The 15,108-nt window shown below is 38.9% G+C and overlaps 1 protein-coding gene across 4 annotated transcripts in view; it reads right to left on the bottom strand.

Annotated features, from left to right (window-relative positions):
• mid2 (midline 2) overlaps nucleotides 1-15,108 on the bottom strand; it is a 175,970-nt gene that overhangs the window by 35,314 nt on the left and 125,548 nt on the right. For all 4 annotated transcript variants that reach the window (XM_042493808.1, XM_042493809.1, XM_042493807.1 and 1 more), the window contains one exon: nucleotides 5,493-5,600. In XM_042493808.1, coding sequence (XP_042349742.1) covers nucleotides 5,493-5,600 — 108 coding nt within the window. The remainder of the gene's footprint in view (nucleotides 1-5,492; nucleotides 5,601-15,108) is intronic.

Below are 15,108 nucleotides of genomic sequence, written 5' to 3'. Positions count from 1 at the left end.
CATGCTAATTTGTCTGTGTTTGTCTATTAATGAGGAAATTACTGAGAAGATTTGCAAAATGGACTGGAAACCACTATGGATGTACTGCTGTTGCCCTCACCAACCAAACAGCATTAACATAGTTTCTGCCTTGTAAACACTCATATTTCTATACACTTGTTGTGCATGTTTCATATGTACCAGCTGGAGGAATTTCATCTGAAAATTCTGAAAACTAAGAAAAGAAATGTATAATTTTGGCCCACCAAGCCTACATTAACTCAATTCATGACAAACAACCAGCATTTTTCCATTTTTCCATAATTTATCAATGGGTGCACTGTAATACTTCCGACTGAGCATAAGGAAGCCATTCTATGCTTGTTTGAAATTAAAGTAATCCATTTATCTTCATTACAGCTCATATCCTGATTCCCCAAAAGAACTTAGTTTGATGAAACTCCCCACAGGAAAATAACAGGCTGCTCATGAGCTTCAAGACTGTCAACGAAAGGTGAGCTTTTGAATTAAATACCAGCTCTGGTATGGAGAGTCTCTTGGCAATGATGATTAAATGAAACCTTTGTGAACTTTTAAATGGCAAATGGTAAAGTAAAAATGCTTCATTGTCTGAAAAAGCATACTTTCACCAACAGCTAACAACTTGAATCTCCAAACACTAAAATAAAACTAAAACGAGCAGAAACATTATGATGAGTGCCCTTAAGGGATTAGTCATTTATATTTTCAGCGACACATTTTTTTTTTTTTTGCTTGCAGGGCTTGAATTATGCAAATAAGAATTCAGAAAAAAACACACTGGGTGGCAATCGGTTAAGAGCTTGTCATCAAAAGCTCTCAAAGAATCAAAACAGTATATAATGTGTATTCGCTTTCTGCTGCTAGGAAAGCTGGTGCTGCTTAGAAGCCTCTCTAAGCTGGCGACTTAATGGAGTTTTCAATTGACGTCTTAGCTGCTCTTCCACCAAGTCCACCATAATCTGTTGTCACTATAAACGACTTCAGAGCAGGTTGGTGACCGCACAGAGAGAAGAGGCGAGGTGGGTTTAATGGATGGGTTTTTATTTAGCAACATATGCCGCAAACAACAATTTTAGAGATGATTACTCCCCCCCTCTCTGCGAATAATGGACAATATGGCAGTGTCTGTGACTGTGAGCGTATCACCTTGTGTAAAGACACCCTCATCTAAAGCTGAATAGTCTGTTTAATCATAGCTTAAATATTGCGATGGTGGGACATTTCAAGCGAAGAAAAATATCTGACAATATTCTGTAGAATGTAAATCTTATCACACAAGGAATAAGTTAATATGAGTAAACAAAAACCTGTTCTGTGCTCAGCACATTTATTTATGTGTTTGCTATTCTTCACATAAAAGCACAATAATAACCTCTCTCACTCAATTTGATTCCTTTGTTCTCGCTCAAAATCGCTGCTATGTGGGCTCTCGAGTTCACTCCTAAACCTGAAACAGTATTACAGTTTGTGACAAGTCTGACTCATCCCTCTCTCATAATCCTGGGATAGGAAAGGAAGTGGTGCGTCAGAAAATGTTGTCTGATCAACAATAGTGTAAAGACAGGGCTTTACATGGGTGGCATATAACAGCTTGATACAGAACATTTATACAGAACGAAGGAGGAAGATTTTCAGGACTTTGTAGGCTACTATCCTGTGTACAATAGAGTGCTGCAGGGATTATGTGTTTTTCAAGGCCAACCTGCAAGTTCACATCGCCCTGGTCCGTCTACAAAAGCCAATGGGATTTCTCCATGGGATTTTGGATTTTTGTGGAAAAAATCTTTTGTGGCAATATCAGGTTTTTTGTTCAGTAAGATAATCTTTACAAATTAACTGTAATTTTCTGATTTTTGCAGCAAAAAAGCAATCGCCACAAGTAAAAAGCTAACCTTACACTACAAACAAACTACACGATGGTCCCATGGCTTTATATCACCACCACAATAAGGCTGTATAGCCATGTTGGGCATGATAACCGTCTGTGGTCTCATTCAGTCATTTAGCTACTTATTGGCAATAACCGTCTTTATAAAATTTAGTATTTACTGACCTATTTAATGTTGTAGAACAAAATGTAAATGTCTCATAAGCTTGTGTTGTACACAGACTGTATTTCAGGCTTCTAACCAAAAACTCATCCAAAAACCCATTAACATTGAGACATGGAAACCACAAGTGCAAAAATGCTGACTCATTTGTGGGTTTTAGGACTCATTGCTGCAGCACTCAATGAAGTATCTGTCCTAACAAGCATGAAGGTCCGAGCTTTACTATTATTATTTTGAAATAAGAAACATAAATAATAGAAAAGTGAAACACTACAACCACTCATAATTAGTTTATACAGTTTGATACTTACTAAGCTAAAAGTATCTGGCTAGATTTATGCAAAATCCTTTCTCGAAGACAAAGCTTGACATTCTAAGAAATATGTTTACTTGCTTTCTTGCCAAAGGCTAAACTAAACAAACTATATATGTATATATATGCTATATATGACTGAACAGTTTCCAGTCTTTATATTACACTAAACTAATCAGCTGCTTACTCCAGTTACACATTAGCTACAGGCAGAGGAGGCTAGCATTAATCATCTCATCTATATTTTGACAAAATACAAGCATATCCTCCGAAACTGGACTATTTCTTTCAGTGATCTGGGGAATACCATCCAACCTTGACAGTAACAAGTCTAAGAAACTGGGTATGAACAGCAGAATTGCATGTTAATGTCACACGCTTTGCACAGCAAACTACTGACCCATCCCTCCACCCTAAGAGGATTTTGGTGCCAGAATGTCACACTACTTCCATTCTTTCTGAGAAACAGCAGCCATAATTGGCATAGCCACAAGGGGTCATTTGTTTCACGCATTTAAACAAATGCTTAATGCTGTTATTTTTCTGGGGAGGACAGTCCCTATCAGCTGTTACCTTGCAAACTGAGGTTAAAAATGACATAACGGCTGTTTGTTTTTGGAAATCAAGTCATTTCTTAAAACCCCGAACAGATTTGAGTTGTTAATCCTTAAGGCTCTAAAGGAGTTAAAATAGTTTCAGAATGAAAGGCAGAGAAGGGTGGAGGACAGGCAGAGTTACATGATAAAGACGCTCTCACACACACCAGAGCATGGGAACAGTGTGTGTTTTGTTTGTACAGGGAGAGATTAGGCATGACTGCTGAGTCTCCTTAGAGAGTGAATGGGAGCACCTTGCACAGCTCTGCTCACCATGATCACGCCTGCATAATCCTGTTATTCTGTCGCAGAGTCACCTCTGAACACTTTCTTTCCAACACCACAGAAAAACTAGTTTTGTTGTCTAAAAAGCCTAAAACGACCTACGTGTACTTGACCTCTAGTGGCTGTGGTCTCCTCTCTTCTCAGGAAACCCCCCGCCAATTATTTGAATTACTCAAGGTCCATTTCGTCCATCTTTCTTGACCCTGAAACAACCTCAAATATTAACACATCACCTCCAGGCTGACATCAATCAAGGGCTCCTCTAGTGTTTTATGTTCAGTTCCTGTTTTCCTCTGTCTCTTGCATTTCACTCCTCTAACCCTTTGCTAGACAGCCTTTTACAGACCCAGACTCTCAGGAGAGCAAGCCTTGCTCTTTGTCTGCAATCACTGCGGACACACTCTGACACACTTGCTCTCTCTGTCTCACCCACACACGCACACAAACACACACGCACACACCTACTTCAGTCCTTGTGTTCAATGTTTGGAAATGTTTCATCTCTCAACAAAGCTCTTTTGCTGCCTCAGAGGATCCTCCACAAGCACTTAAGACGTCACCTCTGGGAGGCTAAGATTTAGCCTCTGTCCTGAAACCCTTGGCACTCATAGGGCAACAAACCACCCATATACACATGGGCACGTGTCCTCACAGCCTGACACACAGGGACGTCTGTACAGTAAGTCCCGAAACAAGTTCACAACAGTCTTTGCTGCCATCTCAGATTTTTTCCACACACATTCAGGTTGGCTGCCTACATGTGGAAGAGGCCATTGCTGCTCTGTTTTTCCTTGCTTGTCTTTTCCATTTTTCCTACAGCGTCCATGTGATGGGTGTTTGGGTAAACAAGCGGGCAACTACAGAAGCAGCCTGACAGAAACAACCCTGAAAGACCTGGATGAATATATTCTGCCCATGCTGCTGCTGCTCTCATATTCATTAACTTGTATAAAACCACAGTTTCTCTACCAGTGGACTGTGACCTACAGCTTCCTTAAATATATTTGCCAATTTGAATGCTTCAAAAGGCAGTGAGACGTAACTGAATTGATGTACAATGAATAAAAATGTGAATTCAATAAATCTCACATCCTACTGCTTTAAACCTAAAAAAGCAATGCGGCAAATTATCCTTAAACTCTGTATCTCTATGGAGCTGTTCAGACACTTTAAGCTCACTGTTTCAGTTTCAAGGCACATGTGCACATAGATGCACCGTATGGTTTAGTCCCACCAATCCCATCAACACCCTTTCAAGGAGCAAACCGACTGACCACTACCTGCCTGCCATTAAATGACACAAAAAGTCGGTGACTTCCTGCTGAAGACAGTCAAACATCTTTGCGTCTTTCACAGGAGTTACTGGAGACAAAATCAGAGCTAAAAGATCAGTTAAGTAGCTGATTTAGATAAATTTACATGTTGTCCTTATGCCCCTTACAAGGATACATATGATTGTCAACCAGCGTTGTTTTATAACAGGGAGGATAGTATATGTAAATGAACTATGGTAAACGTCCCTCCATCTTATCAACTAACTCTCGCTGCTCAAATACGCCAGATATTCCCAGGCTCTGAGGCTGTTGCTTAAACTACAGGTTGTACTTTCGCATTTTCGTATGCCCACTACCATGCAACGCTGACCAAACCAAGATTCTATAACGGTACTGCCTATTTCTTGACTAAAAGGTCTTCACAAACATATTCTAGTGCACTGTTTAGCTGTAATATGATAATTTGTGAATTGGATGTAGGCACCATACTGCTTACTGCATTTAAAAAACAGAGGCTGAAAATACTGAGATCAAACAGTAAAACTAAGCAGTGCTGATCAAATATGATATGATATTTTAGCTCACTGTCTAACTGTAATTTGGAATTGTTTGTACCAGGTCTGCAGCCTTATTTTTTTTTAGCAAGAAACTCAAATGATGTCACGCAGCAGCTGGGGAGCATTTATTGGTCTGGTATGGCACAGTGCATTTTGGTAGTTAGGTTTTCTACCTCCTAAGCAAACACAAATGCCACAGCCATTTCCCATTGTTGTCTGAGGTCATGTCGCACCAATATCCAAACCTTTTGTGTCTTTTTACTGCATAAATAGCCCTGTTTTATGGAGAGACCATATTCACAGCAGTGAAATAGTTAGTGTCGCTTTAACAGGCTAAGACCACCCATCTTCATGAAAAACTGAGAAAGAGTAAAGGCATCGTAGCGATATTTTACCTTGGATTCTTTGATCTTCACAGCGATGACCTGTTTTCTCTGGCGGATGATCTCCACAAGCTCATCGCACTCCTCCACCAGCTTGGCTTCATGCATGGCTGTGTTCACCTGGAGACAGAAGCAGGCACATATGTGAACATGAGGCTCCCTCACACACACTCATTAAATCCCACTTACCTGGCCTTATGCTTTATTTTCAAACAAACACAATATACAACACTTTTGCTTTCTCTCATTTTGTTTGTAGCAAGCGTTTTAATATTTCAAAACTGGATTCCATGACGAGTCAAACCATCACTTACATGCGGAGCACATCATTTGTTTTTCCATTTCATTAAGCATTCTGCACACGTGGAAAAGCCGCCTCTAACAAGATGCGCTTCTGGATTAGAATTAGTGTGTGATGAACTGAGATAAGTGAATTTCATCTCTTTAACTGTCACTGGAAAGACGAGAAATCGTTTTACATTACAAAGCATACATTGATCCAGGGATCCTTGGAATGCATACAGTAGATACACCGATTGGTCCACAGTCCCCATTTAGTGGGCAATGAAGGTGATAAGATATTTCATTTGTCATTCTATAAGAGGTTCTGCTCCTTGCTAGAGGGAAAGTCTATCACAGCTTTAAAAACACTGCTGCTGAATTTAAACCACCACTTGTTCTTGTGAGTAACACTAGTGTCTTATTATACAGGAAAGCCCATAATATGCTGAGAAAATACTGCAAGAAATTCATAGAGTCACACCTTTTTTTTCTACAACATGTTTATTTCACTCATTATGAACAAGAAATAGGCTAAGGATTGTTGCAATATTCAAGTCTTCATTAAAAAAGCTCCCAATAAGGGGCCTGTGTAGACACTCATTAATTCACTGACAGAATTTGCTTACACCGCGCCGATTTAATAGATTCTGTGATTATTTTAGGACCAAAGTTGCCAAGGCAACTCATCATCAGTTCACCATCTCAGGCTAACACTAAACGAACAGCCAGCAACTTCAAACTTGTGTGGGTGGGTGTTACTCAGACACCAAGGGTGTTTGCTGAATTGGAACACTGAACAGCTACCAACAGTTTTGCCGGTTGTAAAATACAATTATAACGATACCAAAAGCTTCCGAAAGATCTAATGAAGGGCTTCAAATGATAAAAGTTTAGATGTTTTGCTTCTGCTTCACAGCTAAGGGACAATTTAGACACTAATGGTCTAGCACTGAGTTGGCCGGAGTTCCTGTCCTACCAGCAAATTCAATCTAAAGGTCTGTAAACACGAGCTGGAGTCAGAAACCATGTTGCTCCTCTGAATGAGGCAAAACTTTACTGCGTGTTATGATTGGCAAACACAGAGAGAAACCTTATCACTGCTTTGTCTGCTCAAAGAGTTGTACTTTATCAGGATTCCCACATAAAAGTGGTACACTATGTGGCTGCACACTGATGTAAAGATGTAAAAAAAAAAAAAGTCCCCCTGTGCCATCTAAGATAAAGTTGCCACAAAGTTGTACTCACACAGAGTTGCGCTGTGAGTGCAACTCTGCCACAGTGATGACAGGAGTCACCATTATTTTGACTGCGGGAGCCAGTTCAGAACATCAAAAAACAATCACACATTTACTCCAGAATATACTCAGTAAGAAATACAACCCAGCGCGATGACTGTGGGAAGCTTTCAATCAAACTGGCAGCTTCAGAAGCATCCAAAAAAAAAAAAAAAACACACCGGAGTGGAGGAATTCCACTAACACATCAAATAGAGGCTTGCCATCAAGCATGGCCTTTAAGGCCACTAAAATACACAAACAACACTGCTGCTTTAACTGCCTCAGTAGATGCTACAGTATTTGCTGTCACAGAACCACTGGTGAGTATTTTTGCAGTGCACTGGGGAGCACTGCTGAGCTGGCAAACCTAATACACCAGAGAAAACACTGTGAGGAGATACCCTGTCACTGCTCCAACTTCAATATAAATCAAAGATCATACCAGCATTTGTGACGATATAATCATTCCTTCAGCACCCAGACACACAAAGGTACGCTCATTTCAGATTTAATCAGATTTAAAAGCTCACAACTATACTGAATGGTCGTGTAAATTTGAGGATCTAAAACAGTCTGTACATTTTGGATTTACGCTTCTTAAAAATTTATTGTGAGAATGAAATTAATACTTGAATCACATGAATTGGACTCGAGTCAGACTTGAGTCACAAATTTGATGATTTTAGACTTGACAAAATACAAAAAGATTTGCAACTCAGTTTGGACTTAAACACCAGTGACTCTGGACTTTACTTGGACTTGAGCCTTTTGACTTGAAAATACTTGATACCTTTCCCCAAGTTCAAAAATAAAAACGTAGCCTATATTATTTGAAAAGAATGCCATGCATCAATTTATTTTGTTTTATTTTTTGAAGCAACTAACATTAATGCTCTTGATTTCCAGCAAGTCGACACTTTATTCCCTAGATTCACTTTGTCTGAACCAGTCATCCAGTCAAGTTGCAGATGAGACAGATGATGAACTTAAGTTTGCTACTGAGTGCCAGTAGGAAAAAAAATCATATCGAAGATGAATTTGTTCACGTTCAAAAACTATCTGGAGGTGAACAAAAATGGACTGCAGTATGTGAGTGGAAAATTACAGACGCAACGACTTTACGACAAATTTAAAAAGCGGTCATGAGTTTTATGAATGTAATATATTGTTACTTGGGACTTAAGTGCAAAGAGATGGTATTTACTTGTGACCTGCAAAACAATAACTTGATCCCACCTCTGCAAATCAGTGAGTTGATTTCAATTACAATATCACCTTGAATGTCTCCAATGAGTTTTTTTCACATCATTATAGATAGTTTTACTACAAGTTGATTTTGTCATTTTACTTTTTTACCGATAAAAATAAGGTCATTTCATTAAATTCAGTGCATTCTCATACTGAGTACAGTATGAAACTCCAACTCCACAGTGTGATTAATCTGCTCTCTGATTAGTTCCTTGCCCCTAAATTTGACAGGGTTTTGACTTTTATATCGCGCTGCAGACTATCAAACTACTCACCCCAACAACCAAGTTCCTCTCAACATCTCACAAAGCTCATTACAACGCACCGATCCACTTAAGCCTCATTATTCTCTCACACACACACACACACACACACACACACACACACACACACAATTAATTCTGCAAAGAGTAATCTTATGACTGCAGGTTAGTAATTAAACAGGATAAATTCAGCCGTCCAGGATCACTGTGAATTACAACCGAGCTATACTTGGCAGCTGAGAGTTACGGAAGCAGTCTTCATCTCTGTTTTCCTCCTCTTTCACCTCACTCAAGAACCTCCCCCACCTTCTCTTCCTCTGCCAGCTCCTGACACTGTTATCCCCTCCTTGCTAACAAAAACACTGTCACCTACTGCGTATCTCCCTATTCATCAGGCTCCTCTGCAGGTGCACTGGAATCACAGCGCCAACCCCATGTTAAAGTATAGGTCTATTATTGGAATATGTGAAGAACAACCACAGCAAGATTGAAAACACTTTTCAGTGTCAAACACTTTTCAGCTGCTATCAAAAAGGTTGTGAAAATGAGACAAAACACCGACTGAGGGAAAGAAACTACAATCTAAACGCCATAAAGTTCAATAAAGGGATCTTATTGGTTGATATTTTGTAGACTAATTGGGATTACCATTTTATATTGGCATAATTGTCCCCAAATTTAGCCAACAAGATCTGTCATATATTATTAATCCATCCTGTTAGTGCATATCTATTCTCACTGTGCTGCACATTCATCTTCACGGTAATGCAGCTGACATTTCAGTGCACCCCATTCAGTGCCGTCCTCTCATTATCTCAGAAGGCCAAAATAATAACATCAGATAGAATAAAGAACATCAGAGGCACGTGTTGGCATCAGCATCCATAATTACACTCTATTAGGAAAGAAGATGAAATGCAGACATAATTAACAACTGAATAGTATTGAATAAGCCCATCAAGACCATTATGATTAAAATGTAGCCCACAGAGTGCGATCTGACAGCAGAATCGTTAAATGCAAAAAGTTGTCAATTGCAAACCTAAATCAGAAAGACTTCAACATGTCTTCCACCACAGGAGGGTTAAACAAGGCACATACTGTATGCTCCTATACATCATTATGTTGAGTACAGCTCTGCATTATGTCAAGATTAAATTTATCGCCCATATTTTTATACAGTTGAAATGAGCGCTGTATTACTTACAAGCTAAAGTGAAATAGAATTAACTGTATAGCAAAAAATCTGGCCTCAAATGTCGATCATCATTCACCACCCACTCTGCTGTTCCAGCTAATGATGACGTGGCTGATGTGTGTGGCCACGCAGAGTAACTCAGATGTTGTCGATCACGCAGAGGTGTGCTGAAGCCCAAATAGGGGGGCAAGTCTTACAGTCACCTGATATTGTGATAAAACATTGGAATCTCTCTCCATTGTATGATTTTGAGAAAATCTGTTGACTCCAGATGGATGAACTGAATCGTGTGTGTGAGAGTTTTAATGATGTTGCAATGCTCATTCAGTCCTGATAAAGCAATGTCTTTGTCACAATAATAACATCAGAAGCCCTGGCGAACAATGCTAAATTATCCGCTCTCCCTGACATGACAAATCCCAATTTATTTTCTTAAACTGTGAATACGTACAGACTCAAGCTGCGTGAACAAGCATTGTTTAAGCCCACATACTTTAATTTGTGGAGATCCCACAGTTTCCATACACACTATGGCAGGTGCATCAATTGATTCAGCAGATCAACATGTATTCATTTTATATAATGGTAAAATAATAATGGTTTTCATGCTTGTATCATGATTCTAACACTTTGCAAATGCACTAATCAGACCAATGATAAGTAACTTAAGATAATTGTTTTAATAATCAGCTTGGGGCATTTTATGCTTTTAATCTATAGTTGAAAGTCGACAGAAAATAAGTGAATGACACAACAAAGGTCCACAGTGGTGTGCATTAATGCGCTAAAAAAGCTTGAGCGGGCTCATATTTTTGGTGAACAGTGAACTTAATACATCAGTATGCATCATGAGTATCAGTCTCTCTCGCAGCAGTTAACCACGCTCCTATGAGGGCACCCAAGGATTAATGGCACCCATCATCCTGACACAACATTGGTATGGCTGGTGCCAATGGTATTTCAAACAAAGCAGCTACCAGAACTGCTGGAGCCAGTTCATATGGACATTTGAAGGACTTTTATGAGCATAAAAATACAGATTCCAACTGGAAAAAAAAAAAATCTTACATTTACATGCAAATTGCATCTGCCAAGGTATGAAAAAAAAGTCCAAACATCAGCCATACTGACAAGGAATTTGAAACAACTCATCAAATTGAAGGATCAGATCAGTCTTGGGAGAAATCTCCAGGGGAATGATGATCATCAGATTTAATTTAATTTAATTAACAAGAACATATCTGAACATGAACATAAAAAAAATATTTTTGGGGGACTTTGGACTTAATTCATAATTAAAATTGTGAACTGTGAATGTGAACTAGTTCATTTTAATCTGTGTGAAGTAAATTTTGAGCTAACTCTCATGAAGTGTGAGCGTGTATAACAGCCCAGTATGCCCTCAACATAGATCATTTTTTATTAACTGCCACAGTCAAATCGATGCACTGGGGCTGAGAGATAATTTAGAATTAGTTGATAATGACTTTCAGTGTAATTGTGTCACTGTGACATGATCATATACAAAATACTGTTACACTGTTAATACTGCAATTTAAAGATTCTAAGCAAACTGTAATTAAATACAACAGTAAAAAAACCCCACATGAACACATTTTAATGTACTGAGGATTATTTTTTCAGGTGTGATTTTGCATAAATTTGCCATATTGTGGTATATCAACATTATAAAGAAACTATGCTGCCCTACAGCAACAAGCACCGACAGATGAACAATGTATGGCTTCTACCACGACATACTCCAGGCAAAGTGGCTCCAATTCAAACTTACTGAGGACCAGTCCAGGTTGGGAACAGCTGTTAACCTTTTGCTGACACCAAAACCTTCACATCTTGAATCAATTCTGTTCTCATTCCACTCCCATCAGCCTCTCCGGTCTCCTCACACTTTACTTTTGTCCACTTCTTTCTATCATACCTCTGGTCCCCATTCTGTCTGCTCCTCACTGACCACTTCAATTTCTCTCTCGCCACACCTCCTCTCTGCTCGCCTCACTGCTGTCTCTCAGACATGATCTTCTCAAACAGATGCAGGGATTCACTGTGACAGCTTTATCTCTGATGCTGTCCGCAGATTCTGGGACAGTTCCCTGAAATTTATGACACCCAACTGGCACCTATCTCTAAAACAGGGAAGAGTGGCTTTATGGATAGAGTAAAAGAAACTGCCAGACATCTATCAAGGATATTATGTCAGAAAGAGGTGATAATTAGAAGTGTTTCACTGGCAATGATTTTGAAGAATGGCTCTTTAGGTCCTTCAAGTTTTCATGTTAACTTTTATACGTGAGCCAGATTTACTTACATAACATTAATCACTGGATAATCGGCACTGATATTATCACAGATTATGATATATGTGTTTGTAGATAAACCTAGACAGTCCTGATAAAGAGGTAAATGGATTCTGTTTCTGTCTACTTTTTGTGTGCTGTCTGTTAATCAATAACTTTAGCCCAGCCTGAAATATCTGAACAACTATTCAATGTTTTTCTATGAAAATTTTGTGCAGACTTTCATGGTACCTGGAGGATAAAACCCAAAGACTAAGGTGTTCCCCTGACTTTTTATCTAGTACCACCATCAAGTCACAGTTTCACATATCCTGTTAAAGGTTTTAATATCTACTAGATAAATTGGCAAATAATTTTGTACAGACATAGTTTTCAAGCAATGCAATCTAAAGACTCTGATAATCATCTGACTTGCCATATAACAGTCCAAATTTCAATGTGTATTTGGGCTACATATTAAATCAAATATTAATCTTGATCATGATTTTGGCCTCCCACAAAAAGTTTACCTGAATGTTGCAGCTGCAATGCAGAGTAGAAAAGAGGAGTAATATACAACAGAGCGCAGACGGGCAAAACATAAATCAAATGTTTGGAGCAGAGAGGGCGAAGAGCTAGTCCTTCTATACAAATCTTCATCTGTTTTTCGGGAGTATCTTGGATTTAGAGTGCATGAGACTTGTGTCTGAGCTGCAAACAGACACAACCAACCTTTTCTTCCAAAGATGAGCTGAAATAACAAATGCAAATGCTTTCTATTTGGTCAAATGTTCTGGGAGAGTCAAAAGTGAAAAAGAACCTTATTTTAAGTCTTATTTTGACACAATATGTTAATTAACAGGAATGTGGAACAATGTGTAAGTTAGAGCAGTGCTATGTTAATTTAGTTATGGTTAAAAAGTTTTGGTACAATTTAAGTTGTGGTTTGCATCTAAGAGATGCACTGTGAATGAAGATCGGTCTTACTTTGTTGAGACTTGTACATTAACAGGAATGTAACACAACATGGAAGTGAAAGCACTGCTCCAATTAAACGTGAGAGTGCAACAAAAAATGTTGTTGAGAAAATCTAATAATATTTGCAATTATATTTCCGTCAGCATTAGTACCACTCCATGTTTAGTGCTGATTATCAAATGTTAGAATACAAAATGCTAACCTAAGCTGGTGAACATGGTTAATATAATACTTGCCGAACTTGAGCATGTTAGCATGCTAACATTAGCACTTGGTTGAGAGCTTTGCTGCCTGTTCACTGAAATTAATGGACTTGACAGATAATAGGAGGACATGAACATTTTATAAAGATTTAAAAATGATGGGTTAATGTTAAAAGCACAGCACATACAAAAACAACTTTGTGAAGGTGAGTTTTTTTATTCCATTATATGCCATTATCCCACTGCATTGATGTCCCCATCTTTGGCTGAGAGGAACCGCAAATGGCTTTAGAAATATCGCAAAGACAAACAAAACCAGTGGACTCTTCGATCTCACTGACGCTCCGGTAGAAAGGTAAAGAAAGATGAGATGAGACCTGATACAAAGGATTTAACAGCATTACAGCCATCTCCACACATCCGATTCTTATTCCGCACACAGTGGGATCAGCCTCAGTGTACATAAACCCAGACAGGTCTGGCTAATGACTTACAGCTCAATGCTGAATCAGTAGACATACATGTCTGAGTATTAAAACCCACTGGGCTTCAGTCTGATGCGTTTCTTTCCTTTTTCCATCAGTCCTAATACGGAAACACTTACAACCTTATCAGTGAGCTAATTTAGTTTCCTCCCAGCTGGCAACGCGATTCCAGGGGTTGGAGAAACTGGCTGCTGCTTTGACTGCTTCCTCAAACAATGCTTACTCTACATTAGCTGTGTCTGGATGATGAGTTCCCTACCGGGAGATACAGTGTACGAGTGAGGCGACATACGCTTACTAGTTAGTGCCCTCATTAAAAAGCTGCCAAAGAACACGCCTTGTCACAACACAATCTGTGTTTCAGAGGGGTGAGATGAACCGAGAACACAGATCTTAAGAGTGAGATAAAGTGGGACAGAGTCAGATGGAATGACACAAAATCTGATCAACTGTCAAGCTGCAAGACGAATTCAGAGGAGAGATGTTAAACGCAACATCAAGAACTTCGCAACACTGACAAAGTTCCAAGTCTCAAGTGCACAAGCCTTTAAGGATTTATCATGTAAGTATGAAAGAGGAGGCTCCCTGGGAATTAAATGAAACTTTCCCTTAAAACTTGTACAGTGGCAAAAGAAAAAAAAAAAAAGCATCCTTTGAGAAGTCCACTTGAACAAGAGGGAAAAAACTTATCATACAACAAAATGGTGCCTAGAGTGAAATGGGGACATGATAAAAAAAAACAACATTGCATAATATAGCTGGCTTTTCCTTTATAAAGTGGTAACTTTTGAAAATTTAAGCAACGAGGCGATGAACATGAAGTAGCACATGCACAAAAATAGAGGCTAACTGATTGTTATGAGAGAGTAAAGATGACAGCGTCTCCATTTACACGCGCAGAATATTCTATTTGTTACCCTTATTTCAAAAAGACAAAATTCCCATTAAGCTGTTCACATGGCTAATTAAAAATGAATATTCCAGTAATATTTCCGTTTACATGCAGCCGTGCATACTCAGTTTAATGTGCCCTAACATGTTGTTTACCATGTCAAAAAATGGAAAAGTGGAACAGCTGGAGTCTCTTGTGCCCTTTCGCTTTTTTGTGTCAAAGTGAGATTTTTTTCAGTTTTCAAGCGGCAGTGGCTTGTTCAACTGTATGGACATCGCCTTCCTTTTTTATTCCTTCAAACACCATCTTAAAAAGGTCGGTCTTGTGTGCATCAGTTATAATCATCATCAGATATAATGTTTAAAGGCCCAGCGTGAAGGATTTGTGGCATCTAGCTGTGTAGTAGTTCATGTGCCAAGTATTGTAAAAAAACATGGTGGACTTTGTGACATGCTTATGCGTAGATATAAACAGCACCACCCAACACCCTGGACCTTTAATAGTAGGT

The sequence above is a fragment of the Plectropomus leopardus genome, chromosome 9 (genome assembly GCF_008729295.1).
Source record: "Plectropomus leopardus isolate mb chromosome 9, YSFRI_Pleo_2.0, whole genome shotgun sequence".
Taxonomy (NCBI): domain Eukaryota; kingdom Metazoa; phylum Chordata; class Actinopteri; order Perciformes; family Serranidae; genus Plectropomus; species Plectropomus leopardus.
The sequence above is the reverse complement of the archived record's forward strand: the minus strand, read 5'-3'. Positions and strand labels throughout refer to the sequence as shown.